Raw genomic sequence first — 18,640 nt, forward strand, 5'->3', positions numbered from 1 at the left:
ACATGCTTGAGATTTAATGTTTCCCGCGTTCGTGTACGGAGTTTCAAATGATTCCAACCGATAGCGGAGCTGTAGTGAACTGTTAAAATGGCGTCTGTGAACGACTCTCGTTACAAACAACGAGCTGTAATTGAATTCTTTGTTGCTGAAAAAGAAACGGTGGTGAACATTCATAAACGTTTGTGTGCTGTGTATGGAAGCTGTGCAGTCGATAGGAGCACCGTTGGTCGCTGGGCTAAGAGAGTTAAAGCTTCAGGAAGTGAAGAAACCGAGCTCCGTGATCTGCCGCGCTCTGGGCGTCCTGCCACAGCCACCACTCCAGACATGTTGAACCGCGCGGATGCCATTATTCGTGAGGATCGGCGCATCACAACTCGACAATTGGCCCAACAGCTTTCAGTCAGCAATGGAAGTGTGATTGCAATTATCCGGGCTCTTGCATATTCGAAGGTGTGCGCAAGATGGGTTCCACGAAGTCTCACAGCAGACCACAAGGATTCAAAGGAAAACGATTTCTTCTGAATTGTTGGAGCGTTTTGATGCTGAGGGAGAGATCTTTCTGTCCCGGATCATTACAGGTGACGAAACCTGGATACACCACTTTGAGCCGGAGACAAAAAGGCAGTCAATGGAGTGGCATCATCCTCTATCACCGAGAAAGAAGAAATTCAAGTCAACTCCCTCCGCCGGAAAAGTCATGATGACTGTCTTTTGGGACAGTGATGGGGTCATTCTTGTGGATGTGATGCCAAGAGGTGCGACCATCAATTCAGACGCGTACATTATGACCCTGGAAACCCTCAAGAAGCGTTTCCGACGAGTTCGGCCTCACAAGCATCCAGCAGAAATTTTGCTCCTGCATGACAATGCACGCCCTCACACAAGTCCGAGAACCCGGGAAGAAATCATCAAATTTGGTTGAACGGTGCTGCCCCATCCACCCTCCGACTCCATCTCTTTGGGCCACTTAAAGATGCTATCCGCGGAACAAGGTTTGAAGATGACGAGAGCGTTATTCAAGCAGTGAGGACATGGCTACGTGCACAGGACAAGAGCTGGTACCGGCAAGGCATGCATGCACTTGTTCCACGCTGGCGTAAAACCGTACAAGTTGATGGGGACTATGTGGAAAAATAGTATGTGTAAAGGAAACATTGATTTATATTGTCACTAAATTTGAGCCATCTTGAATAAATATGTTCTGAGGAAAAAAATGTGGGGCATTACTTAATGAGCGACCCTCGTAGTTACAAAATCATTTCACTTCAGCCGAATTTGCCATAAAATCACAACTGTAAGCTACATGTTCCGTTGCCTGGCATAAGTTAAATGCATACAACGATCATCACACGGCATCACGGCGGAAAATAACAGACAAGGTGTTTGTGGTAATTCTAATAATTTGATGTCAAAGTTGTAATATAAATAATTGAACGTTTTCATCTGGTAGGGCCTACTGTGAACAGCAGATATATTGGAGACGTAAACGAAGAAACCTAGATTTTGTAAACAACTTATTGCGTATTTGCAAACTGTAATACTTTAAGTTATTAGGTTTGATCTAAAGGTTAATAAATATGAATTATAATCACATATTTACGGGAGATATCTAAGAGTTAAAGTTGTATGGATTTCTTAATTCATAATCTCATTGAAAAAATTTGAATTTCTAATGTTATCCTTCAGTATTTAAATGACAGCTTGCCAAATTTGGTTTACTACACAGATACATTACCTTTCTCATTTGTGAACAACAGGAAAAGCTAATTCCAGTTTGTTACACATTTCTCAAGAACATTCTCTACAATCTTTACGATTTTGTGTATATCTTTCGATTTGGTATATGTTTATAGCAGATACAAATACTTTGTTGGAGACGTACATCCATTGTTCCAAAGCCAAGTACACTATAGACATCACAAAGTATGCAGTAAATAATTATCCTTCCTTATATCTGGATAGATATTGACTATAACAAAAATGTTTGAAACAATAGTGTCCGACCTCAATAACACATATACCGTATTTCCAACATTTTAAAACGCCATCGATTATAATCCTGAAACCTATTACTAAATCAAGGGTGCTTCTAATAATTATTAGAAGCACCCTTGATTTAGTAATAGATTTTCAGAATAAAGACACAATATCGATTCATAGACGCAATAAAATGTAAAACGCACCTCGATTTAAGACATTTTAAAACGTGAAAAAGTGTCTTAAAATCGAGGAAATACAGTATTTTATGTAATTTAATAATATTGTATACGATGAGACATTTTTATTCAATGAATAATATTTTAGGCCTGCTCTATATATTTATGTCGTTGAATAACGATTATAAAATATAAATTTGAATAGCCCGTGGTTAAATTGGACGGTTTGAAAGACGTACTGTTGGCAGGTGAACGAAATAATAGATTTTAAATGTTGCTTACGACAGACGGACGTGTCATACATTGAAGTTAATATAAATATGGAGCGTTTAAATGCGACTGCTGACATTTATAAACAAGTGAGATACTTTAAACATCCTTATGTTTACAATGAGAATAAATCAGGTCTACCAATATTTAAAAAATTAGTGAATATACTACTGACCTGGTGTTGAGCTCTGATGATATACGATCGATATATTATCTGATGTCTTTCCATCAGCACTTAGACCTGAAACAAAACAAAAGACATTCTATTAACAATTTGATTTAGTGTACAAACTATGTAAGCTCGTCATTATTTAAATATACGTATCCTCTCGTAATTTCATCCCAATTAGGTACAAATTTCCCCCTTAGTATCCTGTTAACAAAGACACCATAAATCTTTATTCTTTCCTTAACGTGATAAATAGGTTTTACGCCATATAAAACAAGAGGCAAAATCATAATTTCGTGTATTTTAATCTTCAAAGAGAATCCGTGGAAATCCACGGCCCTGCGTAACATTTCATAACATGCCAGTACTTTGTTGTGGGAAATTCTTAGTCCCCCGCCGGACGCCCCCAAACAGGAGGACCACCCCTTATCTGCCGTCCACAGCTGTTAATTTAATATGTTCCCAACTACCCTCTATGTTTGGGGGAGGTCTGCTCTAACCTCAAACTAAGAACGCGCCATTCTGTGACGAAACAGGGCTCACTCCGCTAGGCGTCATTATGACAATTGGAAGTTGAAATAGAAAATATTAAAATCTGTGATTATGAATTGATATTGTAATATTTTCTGTGAAACAGATCATGAAATTTGGTGAAAAAGACGAGTCACTCAGACAGACAGACAGCACAAAGATGCATTCAAATTATGTTGTGACTGTGAAAGAAAATGCTGGATTTGGTTTTAACAGTACCGAACCTTTGGTGTTGAAACTTCGGTTTGCATTACAGCAGAATTAGTTTAGTTAAAAAACTGACATGTACAACACCTCTTAGATGGGTGGGGAATGTAGCACGCATGAGACTATGAGAAGTGCATACAAGCTTTTAGTTGGGATACCCGACACGGGCATAGAAGGAAACAAATATTCAGATCAATCTAAGATAAAATATGAGTGTTTTGGGATAGGGATTTTGTTAATACGGTAATGAACTTTTGGATTCCATAAAGGTTGGTAACTTATTATTCAGCTGAGTGGCTCTGCTGCGTGGAGTTAAAGTCAAATGTGTTTTGTCATGGAGTGTACGGCAGTCATCAGAATTAATTTGACCCTCGCCCTATCCAGCTGTGTAAACCAGCGACATGCATCTTGTTATAACGTTATATCTGCACACTGATATCAGCTACTTGTGAACTGATATTCTCTTTTTAACAAGCTACTGTTGTACTCCGAGTAAATAACTTTGCGAAGAGTAAGATTTTTGAAATGACTTACAACAATCGGTCATATAATAAACTTTCGATATCTGTATATCGATAAAAAAGCAGGGCTTCATAAAGGACTTTAAAATACATTTGCTTATATCGGGGTCAGACGCTGGAAACTTCTCATGTGATTTGTCCTTCGTAAGCCTCGCTCTCTCATGCATTTACAGTTGTATTGTTTCCTAGTCTTTCTTCCTCCCAATTACATGTGTGTTTTACATTCTCCCACTAACATCGTGACCTTCAGAGTAATGGAAAATTTGTCTCCCCTACTCTACCATGCAACCAGCTCTTTCAAAGGTTCTCCATCAAAAACAGAGTAACTGGTGGAAAAATACCTTTAGTGTTGTATTTTCCAAGCGTACATTACGCCTAAAGCAGGGGATCACAGAGTTTCTCATACCTGGGTCATATTACACTTCCTTATAGATTGGCAAAGTTAAAAATGAAGACAAATTATCGAAATACCACTAAAATGTATTACAGATACTAATAAATTAGGTATAGTATTGCAGTAGTTCTATTTAAGAATATCCTTCGTTACAATAAGCATGTGTTTATCAGTAAAATGTGCTCTAATCCTCGAATTGACGTTCATCTCATGCTCGTGCTGTAAAATATTGAAGACATAAAAATGTGTTTTCTGATTTCAGATAAATATTTGTTATCATACATGGTGATACAACATTATAAAAAATGTACGCAGGCAGGTCGCGAGTCTGTTTTATATATACTGTTATACACATCTGTCACTTGGTTCACACGGACGAAATGTCATGGGTTAAGATTTCAGGTTATCACGGCGGTGAGTATAAAAATGACTGTCTTCTGTGTTGTTCCGCCGTGCAGAAAGCATATCTGAAATGTCGTCAAATGTCTACCAGACTATACGGCGTAACAATATATTAGATGGCCATCCTAATGTCATGGGTTGGTGTTCGTTTTAGAATGAACAAAATGAATTGGTTTAGGTGTGTGAAAATGTTTGAAAACGTAGAGAAGTCTGTAACGCGAAATGATTTCGCATATGTTACGAGGCACACCTGTCCGTTTCAGAAGCATTGCTGGCAGAATGTGTAGTGCAAGGCAAGTGCTGGGACCTGCCTCTTACATTCCACGACGGAACTTTCCTGCTTACAAATAGAATAAGGTGTGACTTGAATAACATTTCTCAAGAAATGTCGACAGTTTACTTAACTCCAGCCAACTATTTTAATAAAACGTGGTATTAAAAAGTTATTATTCAGTTTTATTAGGGATATCAGTCGATATCGAAAAATCGATATGAAATATCGGGGAAATATACTGAATAGCGATATGTATTCAGCGTATCGATATAACGCGAATTTTTTTCGTATCACATGATTAATCAAATTCGAAAATAAATAAGAAATTCGTGCAATGCAGAAAACTTAGACAGGTCTACCCTATTCATAGGTTACTCAGAAAAAAATAGGTGACATTTGTATCAAAAGAAACTTTCGTTGGATGGACGTCTAGGGTTGGAACATAAAGGTTATGAACACATTAACTGAAGGACATTGCTAGGTCCAATTATTGGATTCGGGGAGCCGTTCTCTTTTTGAAATATATTCTGGTATTTCCCACACAATTGAGGAAAACCACGGAAACATCAGTGAGGGTGGCCGAAACAAATACAGGATTTTCGTCTGAAAATCTGAAAGGAGGAAAACATTTGTTAGACAAAAGTGTAGATAGGAGAAAATATTGAAACATTTCTTAAAGCTATTACGCGTAAGGGTGTGGATTGTATTAATCTGGCTTAAGATAGGGTCCAAGTGACGTGTTTATCTAACATGGTAATAAAACATCAGGTTCCAAAGACAGTGGGTAACTTCTTGACAAGCTGAGTAAATATAAGTTTCTAAAGAAGAAGTCAGCTAGATGAAGTTTCGTAGGGTAAGGCCAGATTTGTGATGGTAGGAATAATAGTTTCTACATCTGATCCTGTCAGCATATTTAATTCATTCACAAGGCTGAGTTACTCAGATCACTTTATATTTCTTTCCCAATGGCACTTAACATACAGTGACCTCAAAGTTCTTGTCCTGAAGTTCTAAACAGCCTTCAACTTACATAGCTCTGATATCATAAATTGGTTGCCCTCCATTCTTGCATACAAAATTAGCAAGGGCTTCACGGCTAACACTGAATAATATGGACTTTCAAGCTTCAGATACTGTATAATCAAATAATTCCATAATGCAGAGTCGTTAATGAAAGTGATTAATCAGTTAGCTTTTCACGGAATTCCCCGTGTTTTTATGGAATCCTAAGGTTAATTTCCACATTCGCAAGAGACCGCCACCCATTACTAGCCTGAGCCATGCGAATCGATCCTAACCTCTAGAAGCCCATTTTTCTAAACACCATTCTAATGTTATCTCCCACGTATCCGTACATTTCCCAAGTGGTCTCTTCCTCTCAGTTCTGCTGACTAAAAAGTAATCAGGCAACTGTAACTGGCCAAAGAAAGTTTTAGTAATAATCTGCAAAATCGTGAATAACTAACTTTCGAAAGCTCTGGTTCCTATAGGTTCCTAATTACTTAATAAACTCTGGTATAAACCAAAGGATCGTGAACAGCTGACTTAAGCAAGCTTTGGAAATTATCTGCAGGATCGTAAATAACTGACTTATGGAAGCTCTGGTAGATCATTACCAGAGCTTACTTAATAAAGCTTTAGTAATAATCTAAAGTATCCTGAGCAGCTGACTTAAGCAAGCTTTGGCAATTATCTGCAAGATCGTAAATAACTGACTTATAGAAGCTCTGGTAGATCATTAATAGAGCTTACTTAATAAAGCTCTAGTAATAATCTAAAGTATCGTGAGCAGCTGACTTAAGCAAGCTTTGGAAATTATCTGCAGGATCGTAATTAACTGACTTATGGAAGCTCTGGTAGATCATTACCAGAGCTTACTTAATAAAGCTTTAGTAATAATCTAAAGTATCCTGAGCAGCTGACTTAAGCAAGCTTTGGCAATTATCTGCAAGATCGTAAATAACTGACTTATGGAAGCTCTGGTAGATCATTACCAGAGCTTACTTAATAAAGCTCTAGTAATAATCTAAAGTATCCTGAGCAGCTGACTTAAGCAAGCTTTGGAAATTATCTGCAGGATCGTAAATAACTGACTTATGGAAGCTCTGGTTATCTCCTTATAAAAATTTGTGATTAGTCGTTGTCGTCAATAAATTACGTCATCAACAATGTCAACTATAAACAAAATCGGCATTGTTGTGGAACACAACAATGCCGAGGAAACAAATAACGCTTCACAACAAAGAAATCAAAAACTATCAAGCCAGTCGCATTATCACTGCTCCAGAAGCAGCACATCGCCTCCGAACAGCGACATAAAACTATTTAAGAAATGAAGGAAAGTGAAAGAAGACGTTGCCAACACCAAAAAGGTAATCTGATACTAATAATAATATTCAACCAAAAAGAAACTAAACTAACCCCCCGAAGGGGGTTACTTTAGTGCCTTAATCAAGATTTTAAAACGCAACCAACCCTCCCCAAAACGTGGGTTGTTCAAGTGTTTAACCCTCATTCGGGGGACTTAGTTTAGAGTCTTACTCAAGATTTTAAAACGTCTGACTGACCTAGAAAAGTTGTCCTCTGTACTGTATCTGACATATTTAAGAAATAAAGAAAAGCGAAAGAAGAATTACATCGATAAACGTAGAAAAACGTATTCAATAAGAACAGAAGGGGAAAAAAGCAGACGAAGCTTTGTAAGGGTGGGATTGGACGCAGAAAGTTGACTGACCAAGAACTGTGGGCCTCTGAACAGCGACGTAAAAAATTAAAATATCAGACCTACTTAACAAGTAAAGAAAAGCGAAGGGAGATTTGCATTGATAAACGCAGAAAAACTTATTCAACAAGAAGAGAAGAGCAGAAGAAAACAAACGAAGACTTGCAAGGGTGGGGTTGGACGTAGAAAGTTGTCTGACCAAAAACAGGTGGCTTCTGAACATCGATGTAAAGAACTAAGACATCAGACCTATTTAATAAATAAAGAAAAACGAAGGGAGAGTTACATTGATAAACATAGAAAAACGTATACAACAAGAACAGAAGAGAAAAAAAGAATAAGAAAAAACAGACGAAGATTAGCAATGGTGTTGCTGGACGTAGAAAGTTGACTGACCAAGAACAGATGGCCACTGAACAGCGACGTAAAGAACTAAAACATCAGAACTCTTCAACAGAAAACATATTAGAAAAAAGGAAGACTTGCAAGGGTGGGTTTGGACGTAGAAAGTTGACTGACCAAGAACTGTTGGCCTCTGATCAGCGACGTAAAGAAGTAAAATATCAGATTACAAGAAGCGCTCCGAAAGGATTAGCCATCGTTCTCAAAAAATGACGTCATCAACAATATCACCTTATATTTGTTTATACACGGGGGTTAGTTTAGTGTCTTACTCAAGACTTTAAAACGCAACCAAACCCCTTCGGTGGTTTGGTCAAGTGTGTAAACCCCCCATTCGGGGGGGTTAGTTTAGTTTCTAACTCAGGGGTTAAAACACTTGGATGAGACACTAAACTAACTCCCCTTTGGGACTAACCAAGGTTGGTTGCGTTTTACAAACTTGACCAACCCCCCCGTAGGAGCTCCGAAAGGAGCGCCCTGCTCTAGTTATTTGAAAGTTCCTGAATCACTTAGTAAAGCTCTGGTACCAATCTACAGAATCGCCAATAATGTTTACAATAATGAATAAGAGACTTAAGTAAGCTGTGGTAATTATCTACAGGACTGCGAACGGCTGTCTAAAGAAGAACGATGTAAAAGCTTGTGATATGTTGCAAGACACTGGAGGCACCCTTTGACCGTTTCAACTCGACTTGGTATATTCAATTCAGACATCTTGACGCAATCGTACGTGTTCATTGATATAAAATACCCATGACAGGAATTTGTCCTCGTATGTCCGATGATCAACAGTCCATTTCATCACACGGATTTCTATCTCGGTGTCATTCATGATTTCCCTGCATACGCAATCTTAATAAGATATTACTTCCATGATTATTTGCGTCATGTCGAGGGAGACCCTACCCATAAACACACATCCGACACCTGTCACACTACATCGTCACTTTATTATTATGCGTTTCGCATCCCACATACAATTCTGGTTCTCGTGTTAATAGCGATATTAAACGCGCTTTACAGTAATCAAATGCATTTCGTTGTGTTTTTGTTAAATCGTAACGTTTATGCCAAAGTTCCTGGAATTAACGCATTAAAGTTACATAATTTATGTGCTTGTTTCTACCATTCTCTAAATTGTTTACCTCTTAATCAGACAGTTAAAATATGCAAATACTTCAGCTATACGTTGTAAAATGGCGGTGTATATATTTTCTAGGCTGGCGGCGTGGTTGAACACAAACGAACTCGTCATATGGGCCTGTCGGTTTAGGTACCGCCCATTTTAAGAGTAAGGGGGGAATATAGTGGTGTAAACGTCACCAGTATTCCTTCCGTAATTTGAGAAACAAGGAAAATATTATAATCTGTGGCGTCTGGGTGCTTAAGTTTGTACTGGCAGCGTCTTTTTTATCAATACAAACGACCATAGGTTTGATTATGGCAACAATTTTGTACGCCAACTTTTTCATTTTACATAACCTTTAGTTCCAAGTACTGCTATTCAATGATGACGACTTTTTTATCTCATATTACAGTAATCACGTACTATGAAACAAGACAACAAGATATTAATACAAAAATTTATTATTTTTTAACATACTTTATTTAGGTATTCTAGCTTGAAAATGTACTAAATACGCCCGTAGTTTCTGATCAGCCATCAAAACACCTCCTCCAGTGGTATTAGATTCATTAATAACATAACATAATTATGATTTAGATTCTGCCAGTAATTTATTTTATTTACAGTTTATTTAACGACGCTGTCAGTAGCTCAGAGCATGTAGCGTCAATTATGGTATCATTAATAAATAATTAATCGGAAAAGATGTGGAAGGAAGAGGTAGTGAGTGACCTAATGTCCTACTATCCCAGGAATTTCTTGGAGGAATTGAGGAAAACCTTGAAAAATCAGTATGGCGGAACTGAATTTAAACCAGGGACGTCCCGACTAAAAGCCACTAGACCGCAAACGTCGACCCCGCAGTTTAAATTATTGATATCCTGAACGACGTTTCGGGAGATACATCTACTACAGTGTTTGGAATGAAAGATTATAAAACTGTCAGTATAATGATAACAAATCTCAGTTCCGGAACGTTGTGTACAAGAAATAAACCTAACAATGGACAGTTTCCAGCAGAAAATTGGCATAGCTAAAACATTTTCTGGGAAGGGGGGTTACCCTGTCGTTACTCGGGCCATTAACGGGTTCTTTTTTTGACCCCATGTTCATTTCCCTCAGATCACTTTCATGTTTTGAAATTAAAGCTAGGGAAATCGAGGATCAGTGCGAAAGCAAATATAATACGCATGATTCGAGGTTTTCAAGACGGCGAGTCCGAAGATGGTAGTCTTCTGGCTTTTTGTGACGTGTAGTCTGGTAGAAGTTTACCGATGTTTCAGAGGTCCTTGCTGCCTCCACCATCAGGGCGATGGCATGGTACTATGACCCCTTAAGATTTTCAGGCTAAAGATTTTTATGCATTTTTCCGACTTCCCTATCCTTTATCCCCTTTAATTTCATGTTTCTTTTGATGACCCTAAGAACAATTGTCGCAGAGCACAAATTTTAAGAGAAATAAGGTGAGAGGTTGTAGACTGGAGTCAATTGGCTCAAGATAGGAAACATTGGCAGACTCTTGTGAGCACAGTAATAAACCTTTGTGTTCCATAAAAGGCGGAAAATTGCTTGATGTCTGTGCGATTATTATGTGTTACATGGGAGTAATATTAACAGTCCCTGAAACAAGTGTTATTATCGCAATGACCACTTCAGTTTACCACAAAGCACGTACGAGAGTCATAATGTGGACCCTGAGAAGATCATAATCTCAAATTAACTGCTAAACCCCATTCAATGTCGAGATTAAGAAATTCAGTTAATTTTTTTTTTACTACGCATAGCCTTGGTTTTCTTAAAACGCAATTTTTCATAAACTGGTTCTGTGACCGTCAACAGTCCTATAGGAATCCAATCAGAAACGTCCATTTCATCACTGGATTAAAATAAAACTACTTTGTGAAACGGTGCGTTTTAAGGAAACAGACGATGGATTAAATCCCAAGAAATAATAACTAATTCTGACACATTTAAGTCATAAACATTCAGAAATAGATAAAAATAATATTTAGACATATTTCTGCGACAGTTACCCAACTTTATTGCACAGGGATTAAGTACAAGGTCAATTTTACATACGATTATGCAAATTACAGACACAGTTGTGTTGTGAAGGCTCTGGGTTTTAAACGCATGTTTTCTGTAGAATTACTTCGGCTAGTTAGTGCCTTTGTGACACACTCTCACTTCTCAACAGTTCACATTTGCCTAAGTATTCGAGATGATCTCAGTAATGGAGAAAAGGAATGTGACATTGAATAAGAATGAATAAACATGAGCTAATGAGTGTAGTGCGACCGTAAACCGGAGATGGCACTTAACGAAGGCGACATTTCTCATACAAAGTTGCGAAATACATTCTTACGGCGATGTTCTAGTCAGGCCGGATGCAATCAAGGGATCCTTTTCAGGCTACCCAGTACTTGCCCAGAAATTGGTACAAAATATGAAAAAATTCACCAAATATAAGCTTATATCAAAATGTAAAACGTCCTTACGGAACAATATTAAAATGAGTGGTCTAGTTTCAAATGGCTCAGGCATGATCCGACCACAGTAATGATTGATGAGATTTCAATATCTCACAGCGGCGAATATAAATGTCTTCTGAGATGATATGACGTATAGTGTCACAGAGGTTTATATAGTATATTTAGAGGTGCTAGCTGCCACCATCATCAGGTCGATGACAGAATACGCCGTTTTGTCTGGTACAAGTTTGTCGACGTTTCAGATATTCTAGCTGCCCCCATTATCAGGACGGTAATAATAGAGGCCGCACTCATATCTGAAACGTCGGTAAATTTCTACCAGACCACATGGGGTAAAATTCCAGAAGACAGTCATCTTCATAGTAATGATCATTCGGGTTTCATAAAATGTAGGGAATTTCTTGACTAACTTGGCGAGTACAGACGAAATTTTTCAAAAAGACTGCGCTTCGCGGATTAAATTGTACAATTTCAGAAATATATAACATGATATGTTGTGTTCGTAGCGTTTTAATTTAGTAGCAGAAATTTTTTATCTTTGTTAAATCCGAAAAATTCGTCTGAAACGTACTTAGACGAGTGATTCTACGTAGATACACATAAAAATAGTTCTACAAATGAATACTTAGGTAGAATGTAACAGTCCTTGAAAAGCCAACTGTCATTCAGCAAGTCAAGAACTTTCCAGCCTTTAATGTAATCCGAAGTTACATTATAATTTTTACAACTGCCCTCCACTGGTCTCTGTAATACTATCAGCATACATACAAATGAAAATACAGTAATACTTTAGAAAATGATAATTCTCCTTTATTCCGTGTAATCTGTTTAAATTTATGTGTTTGGTTATGTACGGCGTATTCCAAGAATTTATCTGCAGTCTCCACACGTTTCTAAAATCAATTTCACTGTTAACATGATCATCTTACATCCGTTCAGCTGGCCTACAAACACGAAACGGACTGCAAAACAGCAATGGATAATTTACGCTCGTTAGACTGCAGCAGTGTGCAGAAACGCCTCAAAGCGTTGCCCTCTTACCATATAAAGCACAATGGTAAATATCTCCACCACCTGTTTTAACATTCAATTACTCTGAAATTTGCCCACAGAGTATATTTATGAGTTTCATCTGATTCTCAGAATAAATAACGATTATTTCAGCAATGATCAATCTTTGTAATACAGTCACGTAGTGTTTTCCTTGGGATAGGAATTAAATGTTAAATGTTATTTAAATGAACTTCGTGCTTATAAGGTTTTATATGTGGCAGTCCACACTATCCGAAGTCGGTAATAACAACAAAGTGAATTTATAAGGTGGGAGCGACACTAGCGACACTTAATATAGAGCTCTAAAATGATGTATTGTAATACATATTCGAATAATGTGCAATTTTGTTAAAGTTTGTTTTTAAGTACAACATGGCGGGTCGTTTTATCTTTCGGTCTGATGTTGCTAACTAATCAACCACTGGAGACATACATTTGAAATGTGGTATGAATACACACCATAAACACGCCTATAAATTATACACGAAATATAATGTATAATTCAACAATTACAAACATGGTTAATGTTTAAATATTTGAGGTTATGTTCGAAAGTTTTAATTAAATAAATAATAATAAATCATTTCCTAAATGAAAATAATACTAACAAATAAATACATCAATAAAGACTGTAATAATAATAATAATAATAATAATAATAATAATACCACCAATCGATAGAAATATAATTAAAACGGAAACGGGGAGGATCTTGAGATACAACGAATGTAGAAAGCAAAACCAAAAGTAATTCCATTAATTATAGGAGCAACTGGAACTTTATCCAAGTCACTAAAACATATTTGGCCAACATCCCGGGCGAACACGACATTAAGGAACCTCAGAAAACCGTCACTCTAGGAACATCATACATCATTTGAAAGACACTCATATACAATATATAATAATTCCTCAAGTGAAATCTGTTTAATGTATGTAACACGTATTACAAAAAAACAAAATGTATTTCAGAAATAGCTGCTGCACTATGTGCCTCAGGGGCAAGGTTTGTCCAGCTACATAGAAGTAGATACCCTGTAAAATGGGGAATATAAGGAATAATAATAATCTTGACATATTTACAAATGCAGAAAATCCAAATTTCTGAATTTACAAGGATTGGATCGGGTGACTATCTGCGCATAAATGATATTGCATTACTGGGTTAAAATTTGCATTACTTAAAAATGATTTTTCGAACACAAAATTCCTAGTATTTATTTTAACAGTAAATTAACATTTCTGTCCGCAACTGTGACACTGCATATTTGCCAGTCTGTTCGCCCATCTATTTACAATCTGTCTTCATACAAAGTTTCAAATGGTCCAATGGTTCATTAGCTAGCGACGTGTTCTAAAAAAGCGACACTGACAAGGACATTAAAGTTGAACCACCACTTCAAACGTTTAATGTAAATTTGTTAATATTCTGAAGATAAGGAATATAGGTTTTACGAACTGCTAGATAACTGACTTTCAGTTGTCTTCCCATTTGCTATCTATAATCGTAAAAAATAAAGTAATCAAACCACAAATTTAAGGAGAGGGCATAGAATGTTCGACCCAAGAGGGAGGAAGTAACAAGAGGATATAGGAAAAAAGTTAGAATTTTTTTAAATTTTCTTTTTATATTATTAGTGATAACAAATCAAAGTGGATGAGACCTAAACACAAATGGGAGGATAATATTAAAATAGATCTTAATTAAAAGGTTATATGTGTGTGAACTTGATTCTTTCGGTTGATGATATGGACAAGTAGCGAGCTTTTGTAAAAACAGTCATGAAACTTTAGGTTCTATAAACAGAGGGAAATTTATTGACCAGCTTAGAGAATACAAGATTTTTAAGAAAGACAATGATAATACGTTGAAGTAAAGCCAGAAACATTTTAATGTTATGTCTACCATAAAAGGGGCTAATTGAGGTACACAGATCGAAATTATAGTAGTTAATACCTCAGAGTTAGGTTATAATGGCGAGTTTTATATTAATCGCATCAAGATACTTTTATATAATTAGTTATCCCTTTGTCTAAATCTGTCTAAATAACATTAATAATTCAGTTCGTACCGAAAATAAAACACAATACATCAACATTACAAAGATCAACTGATTAACACTGTTTAAGGACATAATTGCTATTTGCAGGGAAAATCATACAAAACTAATAGACAATAAATTAAGAGATTTTGACTGTTGAAGCATCTCGTTATCATTGCGCTTTAAAGGGCTAACCAGTGATTTAGTTCTTTATTATCTGAATATTGCGATGTCACTTCCGTTCCATAACCTTAAATTCCTGTGATTGATTACACAGGCCTGGCCTATGTTTAGTGATATAATATTTCGATCAATAACAGAGCAGTCTTTCACGACCATTAATCACCTCCGCCCGTGTATGTGCATGAAATATTATCGGTTCAATTTCAAAATTCAAAAGTTCAAAAGTTAGTTGGGCGTATAGACCTACGTCAGAAAATTTAGGTATAAACTTCACGATTCGCTTAGAGTTTGTTTAGAATATGTTAATAAATTTAAACTTAGACAATGAGATATTGTGTACAAGATTTACTTGGCTTTGTGCAACATTTTCGTCAGCAGACTACATAATTACAGTTCGTTAACTTTGTCTGACATCACTTCCAAACTTCGCTTAATACCGATATTATAATATTCAAGAGGAGAAATAAGGTTCCGTAAGAAATTTATACGCAAAACAAAACCTTTTTTATAAAATCTTCCTACTTTTCAAACATCTATTTGAAAGAGGTCGGGTGAACGTAAAGGCCAATATATCGATGTTCCTTTACCCATACGTGTTCGAAAATATTCTGAGTAAGGTCGCCACAATTTTCTGCGACGTCTAAGTACAAATCACTGGTTTTTACGTGATGAATAATATACATTAAACCGAATACGACAACGGCTGAATTATATCTGACCTGGAAATGAAGATCACATCGAACATAAAAGTATTGTTATTTGTCACACTTTGTTTTATTCTTTTTAACTTATCAATTAAATAAGTATTTACTTAAAAATTAGTTTCCATTCGTGAAAATTGCGCAATACATACACCTATTTCATAAATGATTCTTTGACAACTATTTTTGCCATGATAAATAGTCTTCTGTTACACTGAGGGCAACTTTAATATATGACAAAACCAAAATAACTCATGAAGCGTAGAAACTTTTTAAGATGTAACCCGCAAAGATTTTGTTAACGCAAACAAGCAAGTTATACTGCATACAGTGATCGGAAAAGTTTGTAGTAGACGAGTCAGGTATTGAAAGAGTTTTTCGATCTGAATTATTCCTGTCGAAGCGTTTCGTGCAACTTTCATGGGCTTGCCTGTAATATTATACGTGTGTATGACTAGTACATGACCTTCGTTGCTATACACATGACAAGGAGAAGTTTGTTCCATAACCATTGTCTTACAATTTGTTGAGATCACATCCGAAAAAAGAACACAACAGAAAAGTTGCTTTTATAATTCCAGTGTTTATGAGAAACATTGGTAATATCGGATTTAAAATCAACGACAAAGATAGCGGATTCATTCTTGATTTTATTCAGCGACATTTTCTCAACTAGAGCTCAAATGATGTTTAGTAAATGATGTTTAAGAAGTGGCATTAGCCTACTTTAAGGTACAACTCCACCATCTATCTGTGTGACTGAGATTAACCGCGAACACTTCGGTCAGGATGGTCGAAATTTATCGAAACTGATTTAAATACAAAACGCACCATCTAACATACTTATTTTATTTTGGTTGACATCTGTCCAAACTCTCGATTTTTTTATTTCCATCGTAACAGATTTGAAAATTACGTCATCGCAAATTAGTCCAAAAGTACCTCAACTACACAAATTAGTACAGATGTATCGATCCACTCGATGGGTATCGCATTTGAATCTCTGGCCCGATGATTATCCTGAGGTTTTCCTCAGCCTGTCCTTGAAATAACCATGATAGTCTCCTGTCAAATTCTTAATAATCGCTTTTAATGCTTATTTTATGAATATTTGGATTTTAAAACGTAATAACACTATGAAATCACACAATGTCATTACGATGATAAAATCAAGGAAAACTTGGGCGAAGCAAGTGTACAAGATGGCGTATTGAAAAATGCATAGTAAACTTTCGTCAGAAAACCTTGAAAGGAAGAGAATATTTGCGAGACCCAGGCGTAAGGGAGGTTAATATTAAAACAAATTTAAAAATATGATATGAGGGTGGGGAATGGACTGAACTAATCCTCTACAGAGTATAGTGGCGGTCTCTTGTGGACACCTTAATAATAAATCTTCCAATTTTATAAAAAAAACGGATTGGATTTCTAGACTAGCTCAGAAAGTGGTAGCTTTTCCGAAAGGGCTCTGCTCCATGAAGTTAATTAGGTATAACCGAAAACACTAGTTGAAAAAAATATGGTTTTTGTTGTTAAATACCAATTTATTGCGCAGAATAAACTGGTCGTTGTACTGGGCTGTTCCTTGGCCCAGACTGCTCTTGATGAGTCAGACGTCTAGCCCAGTGTAACCAACTGCTCGGGCGAGGAGGATTGGTGTTGCTGGATGCTAGCCCAAACAACACAGACAGACAGACAGACAGCCGATTAGACTGCCAGACTTCTTGTGGGAGGGGTTAGGCTTACAGCAGGTGGACACAGAGTTGCGTCACCTCTGTGCTTATGAGGTCTCATTCATACAGACCGTTGCACACACTCAGGGGATCAATTTCTCAATTCAGTTATTACGTAAAATAAATACAGCGGGCAAAAAAGATGTTCATGCTTGTCCCTTTTTATTGTATCGGACAAATTTATATAAATGTTGTATTTATCAAAAAACATTTACTGGTGTAGAGTAAATATAACGTTAAAAAACCTTGTCATATAAATAAAATTAAGGAACAGTATATTCAAGTCCAAAAAGTATTCATACATGCAGAAATTACAAAAAAATATTAAATATCCTTGATAATATACAAATTTAGAATCAATTATTGCCTGAAGTCTTATTGGACTATTTTATCACATTCCTTCTTCAAGTTTTAACCGAGCATTTGTAATGACGAACATTTGAATTTTTTAACTCTTCGTTTCCAAAAGTTACTAGACATTTTCTATTGGATTAATATCCATAGAATGTGGAGGAGTTTCCATTAAACTGTTCTTTAAAATACCACGCAATACGTCCACACATCCTTTAGCGACTATAATATTTTCAACAAGTTATATTGCAAGTTCCCCCACACCCGAGAGGCTTATACAGCCCTAAACCAATGCGTGCCCTCGTCCATGTTTGACTGTTGGTGTAACATTTTTTGGATCCAGTTCTGTTTTTGGATTTCGCCAAACGTACTTAGGACCACCAGAGAATAATTGTTTTATTCCAGAAATCGACAGGCGTGTTCGTGCTTCGTTCATTGTTAAAGGGTTCTTTCTTTTGCAAACATTTTCATGGAGGCGATTTCGAATATTCTGACGGCTGACGTGTTTACCAGTTGCTGTAGCGAGGTCTTCTGCCCAGTTTTCGAGCACTTGCTTTGGGGTTTCTAGAAACTTGTTTAAGATTCAGGGCAATCTCTTGTAGACAGCAGTCTGGGTCGACTAGATTTCTTTTTATTTTCGATCCCATTCATTGTCTTAATATTTTTAATTTCGCACTAAACGGTAGCAAATGATAAATTGAGGAGAGTTCCAATTTTACGATAACTTAAACCCTGTTTAAATAACGGAAAAGATAAGATTTTTGTAAATAAGAGAGAATTCTTTACTTTTTTCGACCCACATAAAAACATTATGATTGCACTAGCTCATTCTTATTTATACGAAAGGGAACAATGGCAAATCTTTGATACAGTTTGAAAACATAATCTAGCGTATGAATAGTTTTTCACCC

At 36.5% G+C, this 18,640-nt stretch overlaps 2 protein-coding genes across 24 annotated transcripts in view; one reads left to right on the forward strand and one right to left on the reverse strand.

Moving 5' to 3' along the window:
- Atg10 (Autophagy-related 10) overlaps positions 1–18,640 on the reverse strand; it is a 507,888-nt gene that overhangs the window by 343,553 nt on the left and 145,695 nt on the right. For 12 of the 16 annotated variants that reach the window (XM_087349892.1, XM_087349890.1, XM_087349889.1 and 9 more), the window contains one exon: positions 2,602–2,667. Coding sequence is in view for 4 of the 16 variants with exons in the window: in XM_087349893.1 (XP_087206019.1) it covers positions 2,600–2,655 (56 nt within the window). In the remaining 12 variants the exon portion in view is untranslated. Of the gene's footprint in view, positions 1–2,599; positions 2,668–18,640 lie in introns of all 16 variants that reach the window. The other 4 variants (XM_087349893.1, XM_087349888.1, XM_087349891.1 and 1 more) reach the window with 1 other exon arrangement.
- Positions 1–18,640, forward strand: part of vn (membrane-bound neuregulin protein vein) — a 209,416-nt gene that overhangs the window by 74,028 nt on the left and 116,748 nt on the right. The window lies entirely within an intron of this gene.

This window comes from Zootermopsis nevadensis, unplaced genomic scaffold (genome assembly GCF_977971745.1).
Source record: "Zootermopsis nevadensis isolate Lab colony 2312 unplaced genomic scaffold, Znev_1.0 Znev_ptg000016l, whole genome shotgun sequence".
Lineage (NCBI taxonomy): Eukaryota > Metazoa > Arthropoda > Insecta > Blattodea > Termopsidae > Zootermopsis > Zootermopsis nevadensis.